This window comes from Sceloporus occidentalis, unplaced genomic scaffold (assembly GCF_023333645.1).
Source record: "Sceloporus occidentalis isolate IW3139 unplaced genomic scaffold, rSceOcc1.0.p SCAF_1, whole genome shotgun sequence".
Taxonomy (NCBI): Eukaryota; Metazoa; Chordata; class Lepidosauria; order Squamata; family Phrynosomatidae; genus Sceloporus; species Sceloporus occidentalis.
In genome coordinates, this window is record NW_028316981.1 from 69,362,746 (window position 1) to 69,385,442 (window position 22,697).

The window sequence follows — 22,697 nt, forward strand, 5'->3', positions numbered from 1 at the left end:
TTAGGCCTTGACCCCATCAGCTCCCCACAACCAATGCTTGATAATGTAGACTCCACTGTGCACTGTTATTGACAGAACAGTTACACAAATATTTGGTAGTTTTCTCGAGCTACTTATTAACATTTTGCAAACTGCATTATAAGACTGCATTGCTAACTGTTTTTGTGCTTATTCTTCGACCATGGGGAACCAATTTCTGTTTTTTGCTCTGTTGGTGCTGATTCCTGCACTTGGATCATCTGATTTTTTTATAAATAATATCAGAAACATCAAGGTAAGTGTGCAAAAAAGTCATACCAACAGTATGTTTCATATCTATAATGCCATAGAATCATAATACTGCCTAAAGTCAACGCACTTCCAACTTTTAACATCCTTATTTATTTATTTATTTATTTATTTATTTATTTATTTATTTATTTTAGAATGATCAAATATTCCTGATAGTAAAAGGGAAATTATTTATGAATCATTCCTTCTGGAAATAAAACATAATCTTAATCATATGGAAAGAGTCTGCTTTTTCCTTTGGGCTACCAAGGTTCCTGTGTGGTGAATATGTCCATTGAAGCTGGTAGCTTGTATTGTATAAAACTATGAATATTTCCAGATTCTTCCAGTAATAATTGTAAGATAATGGTGCATTTTCTCTCTTTTTTCTTTACAGAAAAGAAATGCTGCAGATGCTGTAAGTACCATACCATTTATGTACAGCACATTTTCTGTTAAACTCAGTGGGGAAACTTTTAACTTCATCCTTTTGGTTTTGTGCTTACTCTTAGCACACACACACCATCTTCTTTCAAGATATACTAAACTGTCACATGAGAGCCATATAATCTGACTATATGGTGCCCCCCATTTAGTTTTAAAGCAACATAGAACAAAGAGAAGAAGAGGTGGTCTCCTGGCTCAGGCAGTTTTGACCTTGACAAAATGAGAGCCTTGATTCTTCACATTCTCTGGAAATTTTCCCTGAGATGGTAGTAGATGAAAAAATGACTCCACAACTTAGGTCTAATTCACACACAGTGATCCAGGGTTTCCAAACATAGCATACAACTTCCAAAGGTACAACTACACTTTGACTCCCCTCTCACCCCCCCCCCAGGCCCCTCTGTCTATCTGCCACCCTCCCCTCATTCAATGGCAATTCAGCTGATGGTGTAAAATGTGTGGGAGATCAGGGCAGAGTCCCCACAGCCAGACACAGGCCAAGGGAGATCCCCTGGGGTCTTCTGGGGGTCTTGATGGATGGTGTCATCAGTCTGCACCTGCCTACAAGAACACAGACAGATACTTCTCTGATTCTCACCACTCTTCCCCATGTTGGAAGTGCAATAATAAATAAATAAATAATAAATAAAATTTTTATTTATAGGCCGCCCTTCCTTCGATCAGGGCGGCTTACAGCAATAAAACATACAATTTAAATACATTTCAATAAAAACAATACACAAACATATACCCAACAATAAAAAGCCCCATAGCCCAACCTCTTGGCCACGAAAGAGGAGGGAGGCCCACAGGATATCTATTCGGGGAATGCCTGTTGGAATAGGAAGGTTTTAAGGTCCTTCCTAAATTGGGCCAGGGTGGTAGACGAGCGGAGCTTAGCACTGAAGAGTCAAGAATGAATTGAGAGTCAAGGATGAATAATGCTTAGCACTGAAGAGTCAAGTCGGTAGTAGTAATAGGTTTGGATAATTTGAGGGTGCCCTTTCTCTTTGTCCCTCCTGTGATGTAAACTGATACTCTTAGGGATGCTTCCACCTCATCTCCTTTCCAGACTTCTCTCCCCAAGAGAGTAGCTGGATTAGATTAGCACCCTGACAAACTTCCCTATCTTTAGAGTGGAGTTCCTGTAATAAAGCTTTACCTTTTGTTCCTCTCTAAGCCATTGGTGCCTTTCCTCCTTAGTTAGGAGCAAACTGACTGCCCCCACTCTCTACAGAGAATGAATAACCATGGAGAGGCAGCTATTGCAGTGAAATGGTAAGTTTGGGGGTGGGGGGGTGGGAGTTGGTTATTCTGGTGGGAAGGTGACAATACCACCTAATGCAATGACCAACACCACAAATATCACACTACACTGTTATAGCATTATTATTCCACTTTATCTGCTATGGCTGCCTCCTGTGGAATCTTGGGATTTGCAGTTTAGGGAGGGGCAATTAGAATTCTCATCCAGAAATTTTGGATTTGGCTCTTAGGTGTCACTAAATTACAAACCCCAGAATGCTACAAGAGGCAGCCATGGCAATTAAAGTGGAATAATAGCACTATAACAGTGTAGTGTGATGTTGACCCCAAAAAAGTATATATGTGGGTGTACACTGCACTTGTGCATGTATAAATCACAAACAGGATGGCGGCCATTACGTTTTTGTTTGAACACCTAAGAGCTTTGAAGGGTATCATTTAAAACGTAAATGAAGAATATGACAAACCCATGTATGCATACTTGTGTATCATCCTATTACCTTCGTTCAGGGATGTAAGAGGGGTGGTGTTTTTGACTGATTTTCATACTGCCTCCATGGTGGATATTTCCCAGTCTTGTTGAGCCAGTGGTGATGATTTTCCAATTTCCTTCTTTCCAGAACAGTGATGGTATAGATATCTACAGCATGAAAGTGGACTGTAAAGTTACCTCCCGATTTTCCCATAATGTCATCACGAGTAGAGCTGTCAACAGGGCCAATGTATCCAAGGAAGCCTTCTTTGATGTCGAGCTCCCCAAGACCGCCTTCATCACCAATTTTACCATGTGTGTAAAACTTATTTTCTGAACCATTGTGATGTGAATGCTCAAGTCACTCTTTGTGGGAACTAGTAGAGCTGGAATGAGCAAGCTGTTTTGCCCAATGAGAATATTTTCATACGTCTGCATAAAATTTCAGATATCTGTCTTTTCTCCTACAGGACAATTGATGGGGTCACCTATCCTGGAACTATAAAAGAAAAAGAAGCTGCTCAACAGCAATATCAACAGGCAGTTGCAAAAGGACAGACAGCAGGCCTAGTCAAGTGAGTATTAGATTTTTTTCATATTCTGATAGTTTATTTGTGAAGAAAAAAAGATAGAAATTTGTGGGCAGATATATGGATCTAAGTGAGATTTGGCAAGTCTATGTTATGTTGATCATTAGTCAACCTTGTGGACAACCTCTGATGGGCAGTGATAATGTAGCTCTGTTATCATGAGGATGTGATCTAGGAGTCAAGGCATCATATTTACACAGCATGTATGCTCAAGAACAGGATTGCATACAACATTTAAAAAAAAAAAAAGACCTGAAAAAGCTTTGTTTCTCATAGCTAGAAAATGTCTCTAGTTTCTTCATTCTGTACAATTACATCACTTTAATATCACTTTAATGACCATGGGTGCATCCTATGGCATCTTGGGATTTGTAGTTTGATTAGATACTAGGAATTGTCTCAGAACATTTGAAATTCCTCATGAAATGACAAATTCTAGAATTTCATAGGATAGAGACATAGGAGTCAAAGTGGTAGCAACGTGTTAATGATGCAGTGTGAAAGAGATTGCTTTTCCCACCTTCTTGCCTTCATAACCAAAACAAATGAAGCACTGGTAGAAGCAGCCAATTTTTGTCTTCCCTCTCTAACCACTTACATTTCCAGCAGGCAGTACCTGCATACAAAAAGGAAGCCAAAGATGGTGTATTGCACTTCTGTTTTCATTTTCCTGAAAGGCATGTGAAGGGAATGTCCGTGTCTTGGTTTGTTCCAGTCTACGCTCCTTGTTTACAAGGTCCAAAGGGGTTGCAGTGCCATTCAGTGAAAGGAGAGGTCTCTAGGAATTTACTGTGGCTTGCCAACAGTATCCTGGCTTCCTTGCTGACTCCGGAGGGTGGACCATGTCCTTCCCAGGAACTACAGTTTCCAAGAGACCTGGTCAATCCATGGACAGGCATGGCAGTACACACCAGAAGGCAGTCTCTTCCCACAAGCGCACCAAGTGACACACCCTTGGAGGTGTCACACAGTGTGATCTGAAAGCATCACCATATAGACACACATAAACCTAGAAATGATCCTGTACTGGAGAGCTCCTTGGAACAGGTCCTTTACAGTTCAGACTAAATCCTGGAACATATTTTCCACTCTACTGGGAGCCATAATCTTCAACAGCATTTTCTTATGATGAGCACACTCACATTATGGAATAAACATTTTGTTTTAATCTTGAAAGGACTGAAAAACAGGTTTGGCAGATTCATTAGAGAGAACTACTGAAGAAGAAAAAGATTTAAAACATCCAGATCAGATACTTCATCACAATGTTACCCCCAACCCAGTTGATTCATTTTGTTGTTGTTGTATGCTTTCAAGTTATTTCTGATTTATGACAACCTTAAGGGGGAATGTGTCCCAGGGTTTTCTCAGCAAGATTTATTCAGAGGAGGTTTGCCATTGCCTTCCTCTGAGGCTGAGAAAGTGTGGCTTGCACACAGTCATCTAGTGAGTTTCTAGGGCTGATAAGAGATTCAAAACCTGGTTTCTTTGAGTCCTAGTCCAACACTCAGACCATCATACCATGCTGGCTATGCCAGCTATACCTATTTGTTCTTCTAATTAAACTATTCAACTATATTTTAAACCCTGTCATCTTTGACATCTCTCCACTCTTTTCAAAGTCCAGTTAATTTTCTCTTGTTTTTTAAATCAGAAGACTAGATAGACAGACAGACAGATAGATAGATAGATAGATAGATAGATAGATAGATAGATAGATAGATAGATAATCCAGACTGTGTTACTTAACTGCAGCCAAAGCATGTATTTTCTTGACATAAAATATTAATTTTCTCTTGTTCTTTAAAAGAGTGGACTAGATAGATATATAGGCCTGAGACAAATGGGCCAAAAGCTCCATCTTGCCACAGAAACTAGAGTTCCATAGAGCATGGCAACTGCACGTTCCAGAACTCTAATACGTGCGGGTGGCTGCCTGATGGGGCCTCCCGTCCACAAGGGGTCCTCCATCTTTATGTAAGCGATGCACAGTGACCACATGTCATTGCACGTCTCTTATGCACCAGTGGTGCATTCACGACGTAACTCAGGCACCGCAAAAAGAACCCAGGAGAACCGGGTTCTTTTTAATCTGGAGGGACGTCACGCGATATGGCGGCTGCAGTGTCCCTCTGGAGTTAAAACAGGCACCTGCAGATTTCCATTTTCGGGTGGTCTGTCTCGGCCCATAGCAAGGTCACTTGACACCTAGATACAGGGTGTATCTCCTTTATCCAAAGTGGTTGGGACAAGAAGTGGTTTGGATTTCATTTTTTAAAAAATTTAAGAACACCTGTATTTGCACACACACACACACACACACACATGCACCTGCGCCATACGCAGGTGTGCCATACATGGCTTTAACCTTATGTGGAAGGCAAGCCCCAGAAGCAATAATGGTGTGTGCGCATGCAGTGCACACACCATGGCACATGCAGGAGCATGCGGACATTGTTTTAAATGGGGCTTGAGCATACACATTTTTTCCTTTACTCAGACCCCTCACATATGGAAAGGACCCACTGTGTGTGTGTACAGTACTCCCTTCCCTTACGTGGGGGGTCCGTTCTGGACAGACAGACACACACACACCATGTAAGGGGAAAACCACATATGTTCATGCCCCATTCATTAGATTGTACCGCAGCTTCAGTGTATACAGAAAGCCAGGAAAGGGAAGCTCACATATGGCGCAGGCTGACTATATGAGATATCTTGCAGATGGTACTCAAATCTTAACACAAAATTCATTTATGTTTCATGTACACATTATACACATAGCCTGGAGGTAATTTTATTCACAATATTTTTAAATATTTTGTGCATGAAACAAAGGTGCCTTACAGACAGGCCTAAGTGGCGCCGTCGTTGCGCCAGGAATACGCGTGAGGGGCGGCGCTTCCAGACGCGCCTTGCCCCTCGCGCGTATTCCGTATGGCAAGATGGCAGCGCCCTATACAGACGGGCGCGGCCATCTTGACATAACGGACGCACAGCGTCCGGACGTCTAAACCCGGAAGAGCCGTCGCGAGTGTGCGCTTTGGCACTTGCGGCGGCTCTTCCGGGTTGCCGGAAGGAGTGCGATTTCTGCACTCCTTTTTTGCAGCGCGGAGGAATCGCGCGGTTTGGCTGCTGCGGCTCCTCCGCGCTGCAACCGGCAGCAGCCCAAGACCGCCCCTTTTGGGCAGTCTGTAACGGGCCAAAGTTTCTACACATTGAACCATCAGAAAGCAAAGGTGTCAATATCTCAACCATGCATGAAAAAAAACTTTGGGCTTTGGAATATTTCAGAATTCTGGATAAAGGAGAATCGACCTGTAGCTAGAAGATGAGAGAGAGTGAGAGGGATGCCCAGATTGTGTTAATTTGCTGCAGGCACATCATATGTTTGGTTTTTTTGTTTTGGTTTTTTAACAGAAAATGCTTTCTGGTGCTTTGTAAGCTCACATTTCTCCTGGTTTTATCACAATAACATTATGAAACATCAAACTGACTCTGAGATGTCATTATGTCTCTCCCTTTCCCTTGCTTTATTTGATGCCCTGTTACTCCTATTAATATCTTTTCCTACCAGATGCAAATGTCAAAACATATGTCTGCTATGACATTGAAGAAAGGAGAGAAGGTAGTGCCATGTTAGTAGAGTTCATTCTAACTTACTATGTGGTTAAAATAAGCCATGGTTAAAATAAAAGTCTTGTTGGTAAATTGTACTATGACAAACTCAGATAAGAAACAAGAGTTTCTTCTTTACTTTTCCAAACTAAATGCTTTCATTTACAAAGAATAAGTCAACTGAATTTTATCTTTGTAAGAAAGTATGTACAATCTGGGAGAATGAGACATTTGCAGCCCCATTTTTCATATTCTCTAACAAATATTTTTGTAACTTCAAAGGGCTTCTGGAAGGAAAACTGAAAAGTTCAGTGTTTCAGTCAACATTGCTGCAGCCAGCAAAGTAACTTTTGAGCTGACCTATGAGGAATTACTGAAAAGACGGTTTGGAAAATATGAGCTGTTTCTAAAAGTAAACCCAAAGCAACTTGTCAACCACTTCGAGGTAATGTAACTCTAATATTAAAGAAATTGCGTTGTTGTAAAGCTTGCTGTAGTTCACAATGAAGGTGCTTCCAGACAGAAGAATCTTAGTGACATCAGTCAAAAAGCATTGTGCATTGACTTCCTCATGTCCTCTGCAATCCATTTTTTTTCTGATAAGGAAAATGATTTATGAAGCAGTAGAAAAACACAGGAGTTGTACAAATGGAAAACAAAGTCATCTGGATCCTTCATAATTCTGTGTTTCAGGAAGGGCAATTGTATGGAAGCATCTAGTAGGTCACAGAAAAGAGGTGTTCTGTCAGGTATAAAACATCGTGTTTTTGTTATTTGTGGTTTTTCCACATTCACGGGGGTCCTGTACCCCTAACCCCAGTGAATGTGGAGGGATGAGTGTACAGAGGAGGCTGCTCTCCACCTGGTTGTATGTCTCATCTCATATACTTTATTGCTTTTGGCCAATGGCCATTGCAAAATGAAAGTAATAGAACAATACACATAAAAATTCCATAAAAACAATATACCCGCCTCTGCCCGCCCCCAAGGACTGTGTTGCTGCTGCTGGGGCCACCGCTGTGCCGCTGGACGGCCCTCCGTGTTTGGAGGACACTGCGCTGCTGCGCACCCACGCGGAGGAGCCGCCCAGGACTTACCATCTGCGGCTCCCCAGAGAGCAAGCGCCCATCCCGGGGGGCCAGGAACACCTGGAGGAAGGCGGAGGAGGGGGCGTGTTGGTGAGAGCGACCTAGATAAATCCAACGCGTCTGGTCCTCCTCCTCCGTCCCGCCTCTGCCCGCCCCCAAGGACTGTGTTGCTGCTGCTGGGGCCACCGCTGTGCCGCTGGACGGCCCTCCGTGTTTGGAGGACACTGCGCTGCTGCGCACCCACGCGGAGGAGCCGCCCAGGACTTACCATCTGCGGCTCCCCAGAGAGCAAGCGCCCATCCCGGGGGCCAGGAACACCTGGAGGAAGGCGGAGGAGGGGGCGTGTCGGTGAGAGCGACCTAGATAAATCCAACGCGTCTGGCCCTCCTCCTCCGTCCCGCCTCTGCCCGCCCCCAAGGACTGTGTTGCTGCTGCTGGGGCCACCGCTGTGCCGCTGGACGGCCCTCCGTGTTTGGAGGACACTGCGCTGCTGCGCACCCACGCGGAGGAGCCGCCCAGGACTTACCATCTGCGGCTCCCCAGAGAGCAAGCGCCCATCCCGGGGGCCAGGAACACCTGGAGGAAGGCGGAGGAGGGGGCGTGTCGGTGAGAGCGACCTAGATAAATCCAACGCGTCTGGCCCTCCTCCTCCGTCCCGCCTCTGCCCGCCCCCAAGGACTGTGTTGCTGCTGCTGGGGCCACCGCTGTGCCGCTGGACGGCCCTCCGTGTTTGGAGGACACTGCGCTGCTGCGCACCCACGCGGAGGAGCCGCCCAGGACTTACCATCTGCGGCTCCCCAGAGAGCAAGCGCCCATCCCGGGGGCCAGGAACACCTGGAGGAAGGCGGAGGAGGGGGCGTGTCGGTGAGAGCGACCTAGATAAATCCAACGCGTCTGGCCCTCCTCCTCCGTCCCGCCTCTGCCCGCCCCCAAGGACTGTGTTGCTGCTGCTGGGGCCACCGCTGTGCCGCTGGACGGCCCTCCGTGTTTGGAGGACACTGCGCTGCTGCGCACCCACGCGGAGGAGCCGCCCAGGACTTACCATCTGCGGCTCCCCAGAGAGCAAGCGCCCATCCCGGGGGCCAGGAACACCTGGAGGAAGGCGGAGGAGGGGGCGTGTCGGTGAGAGCGACCTAGATAAATCCAACGCGTCTGGCCCTCCTCCTCCGTCCCGCCTCTGCCCGCCCCCAAGGACTGTGTTGCTGCTGCTGGGGCCACCGCTGTGCCGCTGGACGGCCCTCCGTGTTTGGAGGACACTGCGCTGCTGCGCACCCACGCGGAGGAGCCGCCCAGGACTTACCATCTGCGGCTCCCCAGAGAGCAAGCGCGCAGCTGCGCAACTGCGCAGCTGCGTTTTTTAGGTGGGTTAGGGAGGCTGGGTTCGAGCCCTTAGAGCAGGGGATGCCTGGGGTGGCTAAACCCCTGCTCTTTATATTGCCACGGTGGGATGGGGGGAGGAACTGGTGGCGGGGAATGCACAGGCTGGGGAGGGAAGGGATAACATCGTGCTGAGCGGAGCTCCTATTGAGGTAGTGTGGGGCAAGGGGAGGTATGGCGGTGGGAGAAGGGGCTTACGTTCCAGGGGAAGGAGGGATCGATGCATCATATCTATCCCTCCTTCCGGCCCCCCTCCCAACCAAAGGAACCTGAGGGTCGCTCCAACCGTGCCACAAACCCTGTCACTGCTCCTGTGCAATGCCAGGTCTATCAATAACAAGACCCACATCCTCCACGACCTTGTGGAGGACTCAAAATGTGACCTGGCTTGCATTACCGAGACCTGGCTAGGGCCTGAAGGGGATGCTGTGTGGGCTCAGGCCCTGCCTGCTGGGTTCTCGGTGAAGGACCAGCGCAGGTTAGGTGGGCGGGGGGGGGGTGTGGCCTTGATACATAGGAACACCGTGTCCCTCATCAGGAACCACATCCGACAGACGTCCCATATTGAGTGTATCTACCTGACCCTAAAGGCTAGGGACAGTCTAGGGATTCTGTTAGTGTATCGGCCACCCCGTGCATTAGCGGACTCCCTTAACGAGCTGACACAGTTGGTCGCAGAGCTGATGTTGGAGACGCCCAGGCTTCTTGTCCTGGGCGACCTCAACATCCCTCTTGCGGCCAGCTATGTTCCATCCGGTGCGGCTCGGGAATTCATGGAAACCATGGCAGCCATGGGCCTGTCCCAGCTGATACAGGGTCCCACACATTGTGCAGGTAATACTCTCGATTTGGTCTTCTGTTCGGATGCGGAAAATCCGTGGGCGGAAATAGTTAATATTTCCCCCTTGTCATGGACGGATCATTTCCTGGTAGAGGCAAAAATCAAGGTCTCTACCCAGATCCCCCCCGGGGGTGGTGGACCTATTCGGATGGTCCACCCTCGAAGGCTGATGGAACCTGGAAGGTTCCAAGAGGCCTTAGAGGGGCTCATGGTTGGTAGCGACGGCGATTCTGTTGATGCCCTCACCGGTATCTGGAATACCGGTCTTTCAAGGGCTATACACAGTATCGCCCCGAAGCGCCCTCTCAGGCCCGCTTCCAAATGTAAGCCTTGGTATACGGAAGACCTCCGGGCTAGGAAGCGGGCACTGCGACGGCTAGAGTACCGTTGGCGGAAATACCTTTGCTTAGACGACAAGGCTCTCCTAGACCAACTGTTAGAGGACTACGGAGAGGCAATACGAGCAACAAAGAATTCGTTCTATGCTGCTCGCATTGCGTCCGCAGAGTCGCGTCCAGCAGAGTTGTTCAGGGTGGTCAGGGAGCTAACTCAGCTCCCCCCCTCCCTGAACCAGATCCTTGAACCTTCTAAGGCCTGCTGTGACCAATTTAACGACTTTTTTGCGGATAAAACCTCTCGGATAAGCGAAGGTCTTAACGCCGACATTCAAGCAAAACCTAGGGTAGAGGTGTCCAGAGCCTCCGTGGACTTTATTGTACTGGATCGATTTGAGTTGGTGAGTACCGATGATGTGGACAAGCTCCTCGGAAGAGTCCGGAAGACGACCTGCTCTCTCGATCCCTGTCCCTCGTGGCTAGCGGCCCAGGGGGGACCGGCGGTAACTTCGTTGTTACGCCGGATTATTAATACATCTTTGAGGGAGGGCCAATTTCCATCAGAACTCAAATTGGCCATTGTAAAACCTATTCTGAAAAAGCCCTCCCTCGACCCCCTGGTATATAATAATTATCGGCCAGTTTCGCTGCTGCCATTTTTGGGGAAGGTGATCGAGAGGGCGGTTGCAATCCAACTTCAGACGGTCTTGGATGAAACGGATTATCTAGACCCATTTCAAACTGGCTTCCGGGCGGGTTACGGGGTTGAGACGGCCATGGTCGCCTTGGTCGATGATCTCCGTCTGGGTATCGACAGGGGAAGCGTGTCCCTGCTGGTGCTCTTGGACATCTCAGCGGCTTTCGATACCATAGACCATGGTATCCTTCTGGGGCGCCTAGCGGAGGTGGGAATCGGGGGCACTGCGCTCCAGTGGTTCCGGTCCTACCTCTCTGGGAGGTCCCAGATGGTGCAGCTGGGAGACGTATGCTCCGACGAGAGGCCCCTTAAAACCGGGGTCCCTCAAGGGGCCATTCTGTCTCCCATGCTATTTAACATTTACATGAAACCGCTGGGAGAGGTCATCCGGAGACATGGGGCGCGGGGTTATCAGTACGCTGATGACACCCAAATTATTTTCTCTATGTCTCCGACTGATGCAGTGACTGGGGATGGTGTCTCTCCTCTTGTGGCCTGTCTGGAGTCAGTAATGGGCTGGATGAGGGAAAACCGACTCAAGCTGAATCCAGAGAAAACGGAGGTACTAGTGATAGGTTCCCCTGGTCCTGGAATGGTGGTGGTTCCACCTGTCCTGAACGGGGTCACGCTCCCTGTGAAGGACTCCGTGCGCAGTCTGGGGGTGCTTCTGGATTCGTCGCTTCACCTGACTGCTCAGGTGAGTGCGACGGTCAGGAGCACATGTTATCAGCTTCGGCTGATTCGCCAGCTGCGCCCATACCTGGCCCAGAGGGACCTTGAAACGATCGTACATGCTCTGGTAACCTCAAGATTGGATTTTTGCAATGTACTCTACATGGGGCAACCCTTATACCAAACTCGGAAGCTACAATTGGTGCAGAATATGGCAGCCCGGCTGGTCACTGGTGCTCCCAGGACCAGCCATATAACACCGATTTTAAAAGATCTTCACTGGCTGCCTATTCGCTTCCGAGCTCAATATAAGGCGTTGGTAATTACCTATAAAGCCCTAAATGGCTTGGGTCCAGGATACCTGAAGGACCGCCTCTCCCCATATATTCCGTCCCGCACCCTCAGAACATCTGGGCAGCAACTCCTGAAGGTGCCAGGGGCTAGGCTTTCTTCCGTCACTAAGCGGACGTTTTCCATCGCCGCCCCGGCCCTCTGGAATACGCTGCCCGCTGAGCTCCGCTCGACTACCTCCCTGGCCCAATTTAAGAAGGATTTAAAGACCTTCTTATTTCATCAAGCATTCCCCCCATGAACATCTTTTTAGGGCCTCCCTCCTCTTCCGTGGCCATGAGGAAGGGCTAATTGGGGTTTTATCCTTTTTATTGTTTTTATTGTTTCTTTGATGCACTGTTTGCGCGCGATTTGTTGATTTATGTATTTTTCACTGTTGTAAACCGCCCTGATCTATGGAAGGTTGCGGTATATAAATAAAACTTTTATTATTTATTTTATTATTATACAACAAATTGTATCAGATAACAAAAGTTTAACATTAACAATTGTGGACAGCTTAGATAACATGAATATGTTAAAATTCACAGTTGGACCCATTTAGATCAAGTTATCCCCATTACAGAGAACAGCAATCTCTGCTATGTATTTCTTCCTAGTCTTTTTAGCAGCAAGAGCAAACAACGCTAAGCACCAGGTCACATATTTATTTGTGTCCATAAGGACACCCGGTCGTATGTCTATCTAGCACTTGTTATTGCCCACTCCAGCAGGAGCTATGCAGGCTCTCAGACAGGAAAGAGTCTGATGGTAAACCATTGATGATCCCTCCCACAGCTGCAAAAATGTTGTAATTTCACATTTAACAGTGTCTAGTGTCCGGTCTAACGTTTCCCATCCATGGGAAGCAGGGGAAGTTTCTGCCAGAAATTTAACCATACAGGTTAACCAGACGCTTGACTCCTTACTGACACATCTGGAATGTATACATATATATTATATTTTATGTTTATATATCTAAAATATTTTATATATATTTATATATACATATTATCAAAGAAGTTGCAAAACCGATTATAATACACAGGAAATTTTTTTTGACAGTAACTAAAAGCTCACCATATCCCCAAAATAATAATGCAGTTAGTATCGTACAAGCAGCGTGGGATGGCTTTGGGGGTCATGAAGAACCAACAAATGTTTTCAGAGAGAAGAGGATTCCACAAGCATTTCTGAAGAGGCTCTTTTCCCTCGTCAATATCTCCGAAATAGACGGGGGAAAGAATATTATAACTGGAGGAAATTTGGAGAACTCATAATTTAACACTGGCCTTTTTTTTTTTTTGGGGGGGGGGGGTCAGGCTATGTGGCCATTTTCGAGAAAAGTTTCTTCCTGATGTTTCACCAGCATCTGTGGCTGGCATCTTCAGAGAATGCTTGGCTGAAAAGGAGTTGGGTATATATACTGTGTGACCTGGGAAGGCAAGAGTGATTTGCATGTGGATTGTTCTGTTGCTAATGGCAGGCTTCAGGGTGGGAGAGTATGCAAAAGAGGATTAATGTCTGCTTAATTAGTGCTCATTGTCTGCTGGGAATCCCCTGACTCTGGGAGATTTCTCATTTGCATTTGTTGAGTTTTTTTCAGGACTGGTAGCCAAACCTTGTTTACTTTAAGGGTTTCCTCTTTGCTGTTGAAATTGTCGAGGTGTTTGTGGGTTTCAATGGCTTCCCTGTGCATCCTGACATGGTAGTGGATGGCATGGTCCAGAATTTCAGTGTTTTCAAGGTCACACAGTATATATACCCAAGTCCTTTCCAGCCAAGAAACTCTTCTAGAACATAGCTACATAACCTGAAAAACCCACAAAAAACTATGGATGCCGGCCATGAAAGCCTTCGACTTCACATAACACTGGTCTCTTTTTGCCAACTAGGTGGCTTACTAAGGGCTGTGCTACAAATTGCTTGGTCCCCGGGGATGAGTCATTTCCTCAAAGTGGCATCCCATAATTCTGTTTGGCACATGGAAGTTCAACATAAGAGAGAGAGTTAACACCATGTGGCTGAATCACAAGAGTTTTGGCCTTAAATGCAGAATCTCTTCATGCATCTCAGTTTTTTTCCTCCACTGGGGGTTTCCCTGTTGAAAGGCTGGTAGATATCAGGAGTGGAGAATTACCAGAGAGAGAAATCACTTCCTATATGGATCAACTTGGTGCCCTCTCAACAGATTGGGATTATTATTTTTCCAAAAAAATCACCCAGCTGTATGAGCTACACTGTCTGTGGAAGATGGGAATTGTGGTCCAGCACACCAGGTCAGGTTGGGATAATGGGCTTAAAAAGCCAAAGAGCTGCAGGGGGAATGTTTGGCAAACTGAATACAGTTATAATTGGTAGAGTTTTAATAAGTACCTAGCTGACTATGATCCTTACCTCCATCAAATTGCTGGAAGAGAATATGAGAGTGGCTTGTATGCTATCAACCAAAGCCAAAAAAATAAACATTTTGTGCTAGCTGGAGCACAGTTGTAAGCATCATCATCCAGCTATAACCAGATGTTGCCTCTTCCCTTCCATTGCTGTAGCAATGACTTCAAACAGTGCCACTTTAGCCTGCATAAAGGCATTAAGCATCACACTGAAATGGCCCTTGTTCTCAAAGAGCTCTTGAAGTCTCCCTCATCCTTGTGCCACTAGATGTGATGGACTTTGCCTCCTCAAATTTTCCCAGAAAATATAGCCTGCTGGGAGATTCTGTTACCTGGAGTCCATCACATCTGGCAAACACCAGGCTGGAGCAAAGTGTGAGAAAAGTTATGTTACATAGCCTTCCAAAGCAACCCACAACAATGTTACATTAGTGGCAGGGAACAAGTCCATTTTTCCTTCCAGCCCTAGCCAGTAATGTGTTAAATCCTATTCTTAGTTCCACATAAGAGTAAACCCAATGAATCGACTAGATTTATGTATGTACTGACTCATTCATCAAGAACTGATTCAATGGGTCTACTCTGTTTTGAACTAACCAACAAGATTTTATCCCAAAGAGCGCAAACATCCAACCTGGGATACTGCAAGTGAATCCTCCAAGAGAGAGAAGGACCAGGACGTAGAAAAATCCCCACCAAGTACCAGGGGACAGTTTATTGGCTTGGGCTGGTTTGGGCTAAAAAGACAGGCAGAACTCTGTGTCCACCCTCCGGTGTGGCTGTCCCATGATGTCTTCAAGTATTGAATCTCTTCCGCCTTTCTTTCCCAAAGACACATGCTTTTCCAGCCCATGGCAAGGAAGCTAGCCTCTGCTTAAAGCTGCAGCTTTTTGTTTTTAGGAAAACAACAAGCCCCTGACAGCACTGCATTGCCACCTCCCTAGAAATGCCCCTAAGTGACAGCATTATTTCAATTATCATTTCAGATTGATGCAAACATCTTTGAACCTCAGGGTATCAGCTATCTGGAAGCCGAAGGCTCATTCATCACCAATGACTTGTTACCACTTATACACAAATCTTTCTCAGGAAAAAAGGTATGTCCGGTAATCACCTTAGCATAAAATGAGGGTCTTATGTTCTTTTTTACAATGATATGTGAAGATAATCAGAAATTACTAAACAAAAAAAAAAGGAAAAAAGAAAGAAAGGAAAAGAAAACCCATACCATTGCACCCAAGAGAGCAATGATAATTTGGAAGTTTGGGCTGGCTTGTCGCATAGTAAGTTATTCACAGATCTGATTGAATACAGAGTGATAATTATTAAAATCTATACTGATGGCATCTTTTGCTTTCAGGGCCATGTGTCGTTCAAGCCAACCATTGACCAACAACGAAGCTGCCAAAATTGTCCAACAACACAACTGAATGGCGATTTTCTCATAACATATGATGTGAACAGAGAATCTCCAGGTGATCTACAGGTAAACAGAACTGATCTGGTCTGGTGTCTCGATGGAATTGCTGTTAATATCATGACACACACACTGTTTTCTTCTTGTTTTTCAGATTGTCAATGGGTATTTTGTGCACTTCTTTGCACCAAAAAACATTTCACGTTTATCTAAGAACATTATTTTTATAATTGATGTCAGTATTTCAATGTCTGGAAGAAAACTACAGCAGGTAACCAAATATTTTAAAATCAACTTTAAGTGTAACTAGCAGTTAAACTAGCAGAAAGGAGGATGCCTTCTGAGCAGTTCTTAGCTACATTTCTTGCAGATTCTGCTGATACTTTCAGTCAATAAGCAGCTAGAGCTTAGATGTCCCATATGGGAACATGTCCTGTACTGGCTACATTGGGTTATATACTGGGGTCCCATACCAGGAGAAAGATGGGATATAATAAGAATGAATGACTAAATATATTATATTATATTATATTATATTATATTATATTATATTATATTATATTAATATCCCAGTGTTTTCCCAAAACTGTGAGTCAGGGTGGCTCACAATATTAAAAAAACAATACAAATAAAGGCATACAAAAATAGGACATTAAAATAGAATTAAATTATTACAACATTAAAACAAGTTACAGTTTAAAAGAATAAAATACAATTAAGTAGATTAACATTTTTTTAAAAAATTAAAACATTATAACATCATTCCCTGCTTTAAAAACGTTCTGATTTAAAAGCCTGTCTAAACAGGTAGGTCTTAGCCTGCCAGTGGAAGGATAACAAGGAAGGGGCCATTCTGGCCTTCCTGGGCAGGGTGTTCCACCATCTAGGGGCAGCCACTGAAAGGGCCTTCTCTCCTGTCACCACCAACTGTACTTGTGATGGGGGTGGGACTGAGAGAAGGGCCTCTCACAAGGATCGCAGAGCCCAGGCTGGTTCATACACGGGGATATGGTCTGTCAAATAGCCTGGACCTGAGCCATATAGGGCTTTATACATCATAACCAGCACTTTGAATTGTTTAATTATGTTATTGCCTTGAAGCTCAGTACCTGCTGCAAGTTTTGGGAATTCCTTGTGGGAAATATTTTCCATGAGGCCTCCTGTTCCTCTCTGCTAAGACTCACTCACTCTTCCCATTTCCTCTGACCCTACATTCCCACAAGACCTGAAGGAAAAGTCAGAGAGCAAGCAAAGGTGGCTTTTGTTCATTCCATTCCTTTGCTTGCTTTCACTCTCCCTTCCAAGTCACAGAGATCTAGAGAAGATGAGGAGATGGCAATGGCAAGGATGTTGAGCAGCAGATGCAGAGAATCCGACTCAACGGCAGTGATCCACCCCCAATAAATCTCACCCTTCCATGTGAGGCCAGCAATGGCAGCTCCTCATGCTGTCCTAGCTGATACATATATTTTTTTTTCTGTCATTTTTCCTGCTGCTGTTTTTCCATTGTGTAACACTACCACATGTTGGAAGGCATGGCTTAGATGTCTTCTTATCTTTTCTGGGTCTCTTTTTATGTATGAAATTATCACATGAGCCTAAAAAAATGGAATTTCAACAGAATAAAAGCAGTTTTGTCCAGTACTTGTCAATGATGTCGTGTCTATCCTGCGATTGCCACCTTGCATTCCATTTGCTATTCTTGTACACCTTTTCATTGATGGGTAAAACCCATCAATAGGCTCTCAATATCACCACTAAGCCATTTCTACTTTGGTGCAGTAGGTCTTTTCCACTGGAGTTCTCCTTCTCAGGCAGTCATGTGGTATGAGTGGACATGATGCTGCTCCTCTCCCCATCCCCTTTGCATTGATGGCAGCTACCAGTACTTTTCTCAAGCCAGCTGATGTGTGCACATTCAGGAAGGTGTTGGCAGCTGGGAGCACTTGTCCCCCATGCTTTGAGAGCAGAGGGGAGGGGAAGGGAGGAGCAACACTTTCTCAGCCTCAATTCTACTGCCTGATCTCTCTTCTCCTCCGCTGCCCAATTTCTCTTCCCCATTCCCTCCGTGGCCATTCAAAGTCTCTTCTAAAGTATGGCAATAACTGGGAGGAAGCATAAGTAGATTAACAATAAAGATTGCTTCAATACCAGTATGTTTCTTCATGCTTCAAAAACACAATTGCTGCACTGTAGAAGCCTAGTGTGGTAATCTCCATAGAATCTTCAAACTTTGCATCCCTCCACACCTGCCATATGGCTGTAGGTACCACATTGCTTAGAATGTATGAAAGAGACTCAAAGGCTTTTTAGTAATGTGTATGTGAAAATTCCTGTCACTATCTAATGGTCCTGTTTCTACAGAAGGAATCGTCTGAGTCTGCGTTGCTCAGAAAATGCAAAACTGTAGGGAGAAATTCCATATCCCAGTGCCCAAGCTGAGGTTCTGTGTACAAAGCCATTTAAAGTAAAAAGTAAAAAAAGCCAACTTAATTCTTACGAGACAGATAGTTATTCCCCTTCTTCATCAAAATGTTAGTCGCTGTGATGTTACCTTGTTTTAAAGAGTATCTGTGCATGGTTTCTGTGCAGTCAGTACATTATGAAAATTGTTGTTGTTGTTGTTGTTGTTAAATGCCCTCAAATCAACTTTAATTTATAGCAGCCCTATGAATGAGAGACCTCCAAGTCACCCTATGATAAACAGCCCTTCTCAGGTCTGGCAGACTCTGAACCAAGCCTTCCAAATATGTATAATTTTCCATTTCGTAGCTGAACATTCCCTTTGGGATATGTTCTTGCAGCACCTTTTCTTGACATGTGGCACTGGGGAATCACCCTTGAGCATATATGTACATGCAAGAAAGTTACTGTTATGCATAGACATAGTTTAAGCTCAGAATAATAATTCTAAGTCTATTATTGCTACAGTCATCCAAAATGGCTGCTCTTTACATTTGTATATATCCTTATGTGTACAGACTTTCCTACAGATGATTGTTGAGACACGTCAAACCAATAAAAGGTTTTCTGTGTGGGGAAATCATGTTCTGGAAATCAGCCTTAAACTACAGCTTTCGCATCAGTGCTCTGTCTTTAGATGTTTGACTCCACATTTATTTTATTTTAGACAAAAGATGCACTGCTAAAAATACTGGAAGATATAAAAGAAGATGACTATCTGAATTTTGTATTGTTTGGTAATGAAGTGCATAAATGGAAAGATACTTTAATCAAAGCCACTCCTGAGAACCTGGATGAAGCAAGACGTTATGTTCAAAACATTGGCATAGCTGGATGTAAGCTTCCAAGGGAAATGCGACGAATAGCCAGAATCTTGTTGGGCCACCGTGTGCCCATAAGTGGACTTGCATCCGTGGAAAATAGATTTGCAAACATGCACAATGCTCACATTCAATAGAGGGCTGCTGTTCTGTAACTACATAGCATAGCCAACAAAAAGGGACCAATGAGCAACAGGACTGAAGAGAATCAGAACTGATGTGGTACTACATATCAAGACTGCTTAACTTCGAAAACCTCTTATTCCAATTTATCCCTGTTCTAAGTGGTTTGAGTCTTGTGACTCAAGCCTTGTAATTCTCCAGCTTTAAGAGAGTAATAAGAAGGAGGAGAACAAGGCTTGGGTGAAGAAACAACTGGGCAATGTATAAGGTTTTTGGTTGGTTCACAGTGTGAACCATTTAATTAATTAATAACGTAAAGAATAACGTAATTCTGTAGAAATATTTATGCTGAAATTCTAAAGTAAGTTAACATCTTTGGTTAAAAAAAACAAGTGGAATTAAGTAACTCCTCTTCATTTACAAATTTCCAACTCTAATTCATAGCTTTATTGATATTAATTAGTTATTTCTTATTAGTGCTTAGGAACTAATTATCATTCATAGAAAGACTTGCAGATTTCACTAACTATTTTTTCCACTCCATTTGCAAGTAGTGAAAATATGTAGATTTTAGTAATTTTTCAGGACATAGAACCAAGTGGATTTTGTGACCAAATGCTGTTCTACTCACTCTTTATTTTTAAATTTTGTTTTTCTTTCTGTGCCAGGGACAAATCTTCATGGTGGCTTAATGACTGGAATTGAAATGCTCAACGAAGCTCATAAAAAGGGTTCTCTCCCTGAAAGAAGTGCTTCCTTGATTATCATGTTAACAGATGGTCGTCCCACTAAAGGTATATTTCCTGACTGGGCAAATTAATCTTCTCATTCAACAAGAAGTTGAAGGGGAAAGTCAGATGTTCACAAATGTGCTGTAAGATCTGAAGAGAGACCCAAACTCACTGAAGGAAGGTATAAGGAAATGTTAACAAAATGGGAAAGATTTAGTGGTGAAGCAGATGAGCATGATGGAGTGGGCATAGGCCACTCTGCCCCCAATTGGGCTGGGACCACAGTGACTGCATGGCCTGCTCCTGAAGTGGGCCGTGGCGGCAGTCCTAAATGGGCCACCAGCAGGAGCAGATTGAATCCACTCCTGAAAAATCTGGCTCCTCAGCGCTGCTTCGGAGGGGCTTCTGGCTGTTTTGGAGGCATGTGCCATCGGAACACCAAAGTGGCCAGGAGCCACTTCTTTTGGCCTACCTGTTTCAGGCCTTACTGCCCCAAGGCCTGGCTTTTTTCTCTCTGTGTGTGAGAGAGAAGCACTTTAGTTCTCTTCAGGTTGTAAAAGTGTGGGAGAGGGTTGTAAAAATGTCATAAAAGTGTCCCTTTTGCCAAGCTGGAGAAATCTGTTTGGCAAAAGTGATGCTTTTACCACCCTTTCCCATGCTTTTACAACCTGAAGAGAATGAACATCATGCGGAAAGAGAAAATGAAAAGCTTATCTATCTATTTGCCTGCCAGGTATATTTGAAGAGGACTGGAGCGTAGCTTTGGCGTGGCTTCTGGCTTCTTAGGATGCATGCATCATTTAAACAGCATACCTCCAAAGTGACCTGAAGCAGCTTTATTTCGGCCGGTCTGTACAGGCCCTATAGTTTGCTTTGTTTGTCCCAACAGGTAGACTGTGGTCAACAGCTTCAAAACAAGCCAAGATATTCAGCCAGCTCCCAAAACTGCCTCCATTTCCTGACTTTTTTCAAAGCTGTTGTCTAGAATGTCAGTTTGGACCAGGGGTAGTAATGAAGCTGGCTAGGGCTAGGGCTTCTGGGACTTGCAGTTCAACAACACTAGCATCTGGAGGACCACATGATTCCCATCCTTGCTTTGGATGAAACAACAGATGGTAGACCTCCTGCTTTGTTCACTCTTTATGTGAAGTCTGGAACAGAAGGGCAGCATCTGTAGCCAAAGGCCAATATAAGGCTAATATATGATCATCTGAAAGTAATCAGTGTGTAGAACAAATAAGTAGGGCAATTATATCAGCACCATGAGACAGAATCACTTGTCACCTGAAAAGTATTGACTGGGGTGGGGGGGCTCTTTGAGTAGCCACAATGAATTCTTGTTCCCAAAGTAAATGATTGCCCAAAATCTGCACTCAGTTTTATCATTTGTGGAAAGTGGAAGAAAAGCTGCTAAAATTGGTCCACAACACAATACATAAATAATCCAGTTTATGACCACTTTAACTGTCCTGGCTCAGTGCTAGGGAATTCTGGGAACTGTAGTTTTGTGAAACACTTAGCCTTTTCTGTCAGAAAGCCCTGGTGTCACAATGAATTACAATTCCCAGGATTCCCTAGCACTGAGCCTGGACAGTTAAAGTGATCTCAAACGGAATTATTTCTGCAGTGTGTTTTGAACCATTGAAGCAAATGCAAATTTCTGTTTTTGTTTTGTTCTTTTAAATGAGATATCCAAGAAAAAAATCAAGACTAATTCTTTTGTGTGTTCTCATGCAGGTGAAAGAAACACCCAAATAATTATATCTGATGTCAAAAATGCAATTCAAGGAAAATACCCTTTATATAATCTTGGGTTTGGTTATGATCTCGACTACGCTTCTTTAGAAAGAATGGCAGCTGATAATAACGGGTTGGCTCGTCGAATTTATGAGGATTCTGATTCAGCCTTACAATTACAGGTAAGAAAAAAAAGAGTTAATATCAAAGTGGCATCAATATTTAAGTGGATTTATTTTTTTTAATTTTAATGATCACTACTTGATGTGCATGGTCTGGGGCAGAATATGTAGCTCTGAAGGAAGAGCGAAGGACTTAATAACATAGTTCTCCCTGTCTTGCTTGCAAAAGCGGCCTCTTCTTAGTGTATTCTCTGTTCAATTGTGTAGATTTGCCAGGTGTTACAGCTTAGTGCTGATTTGGAGTTTATTATTTTGCAAAATTTAAGTCACTCGGGCCTGAACAGCATGATTGTAAAGTATAATGGTAATATAAGATCTAAAGTATAAATTATAAAGCAGAAATATTTGTGTGCAATACTAATAAAATAAGCACTGACCAATTCCAGGCAAGAGGCCAACTTAACAGTAAACAATAAGCCTGGGAGAGAAGATAAACAAATGGCTGAGTTATAATGAACTTGAGAAAGGTAGTGCATGAAAGGGTTATTGGCAGAAGGAAAGCAGCCATGAACTGATGGTTACCAAGTGTTATATCACAAAGTAAAGACCAGTAAAGAGTTAGCATCTCTGGTCTGATTGGAGAAGAACATTGTTTACATAGGCGGGGACCAGTAAAGACCTCTGAATTGATTGGAGGCTAAGAAGGATATAAAATAAGCTCAAGAGAGATAGAAGCCAGACTGACCTGCACCTCAATCTCTCATGTATGGTGACAAATGTATAACAGCTTTGATGCTGCTAATTCTACTCTGAGCTGATAACTACCTAGACTGATAAGAGAGAATCTCTGTTCTTGAGTGGACTAGATATTATTCTTATCTATGGCC

At 44.4% G+C, this 22,697-nt stretch overlaps 1 protein-coding gene across 1 annotated transcript in view; it reads left to right on the forward strand.

The window, feature by feature from the left end:
* The first annotated feature begins 181 nt into the window (after positions 1–181).
* Positions 182–22,697, forward strand: part of LOC149321545 (inter-alpha-trypsin inhibitor heavy chain H3-like) — a 40,639-nt gene continuing 18,123 nt past the window's right edge. The window contains exons 1-11 of the mRNA XM_089513995.1: positions 182–274; positions 668–688; positions 2,604–2,770; positions 2,926–3,030; positions 6,946–7,108; positions 15,383–15,493; positions 15,757–15,882; positions 15,968–16,084; positions 18,944–19,112; positions 19,889–20,014; positions 21,689–21,870. Coding sequence (XP_089370121.1) covers positions 182–274; positions 668–688; positions 2,604–2,770; positions 2,926–3,030; positions 6,946–7,108; positions 15,383–15,493; positions 15,757–15,882; positions 15,968–16,084; positions 18,944–19,112; positions 19,889–20,014; positions 21,689–21,870 — 1,380 coding nt within the window. The remainder of the gene's footprint in view (positions 275–667; positions 689–2,603; positions 2,771–2,925; positions 3,031–6,945; positions 7,109–15,382; positions 15,494–15,756; positions 15,883–15,967; positions 16,085–18,943; positions 19,113–19,888; positions 20,015–21,688; positions 21,871–22,697) is intronic.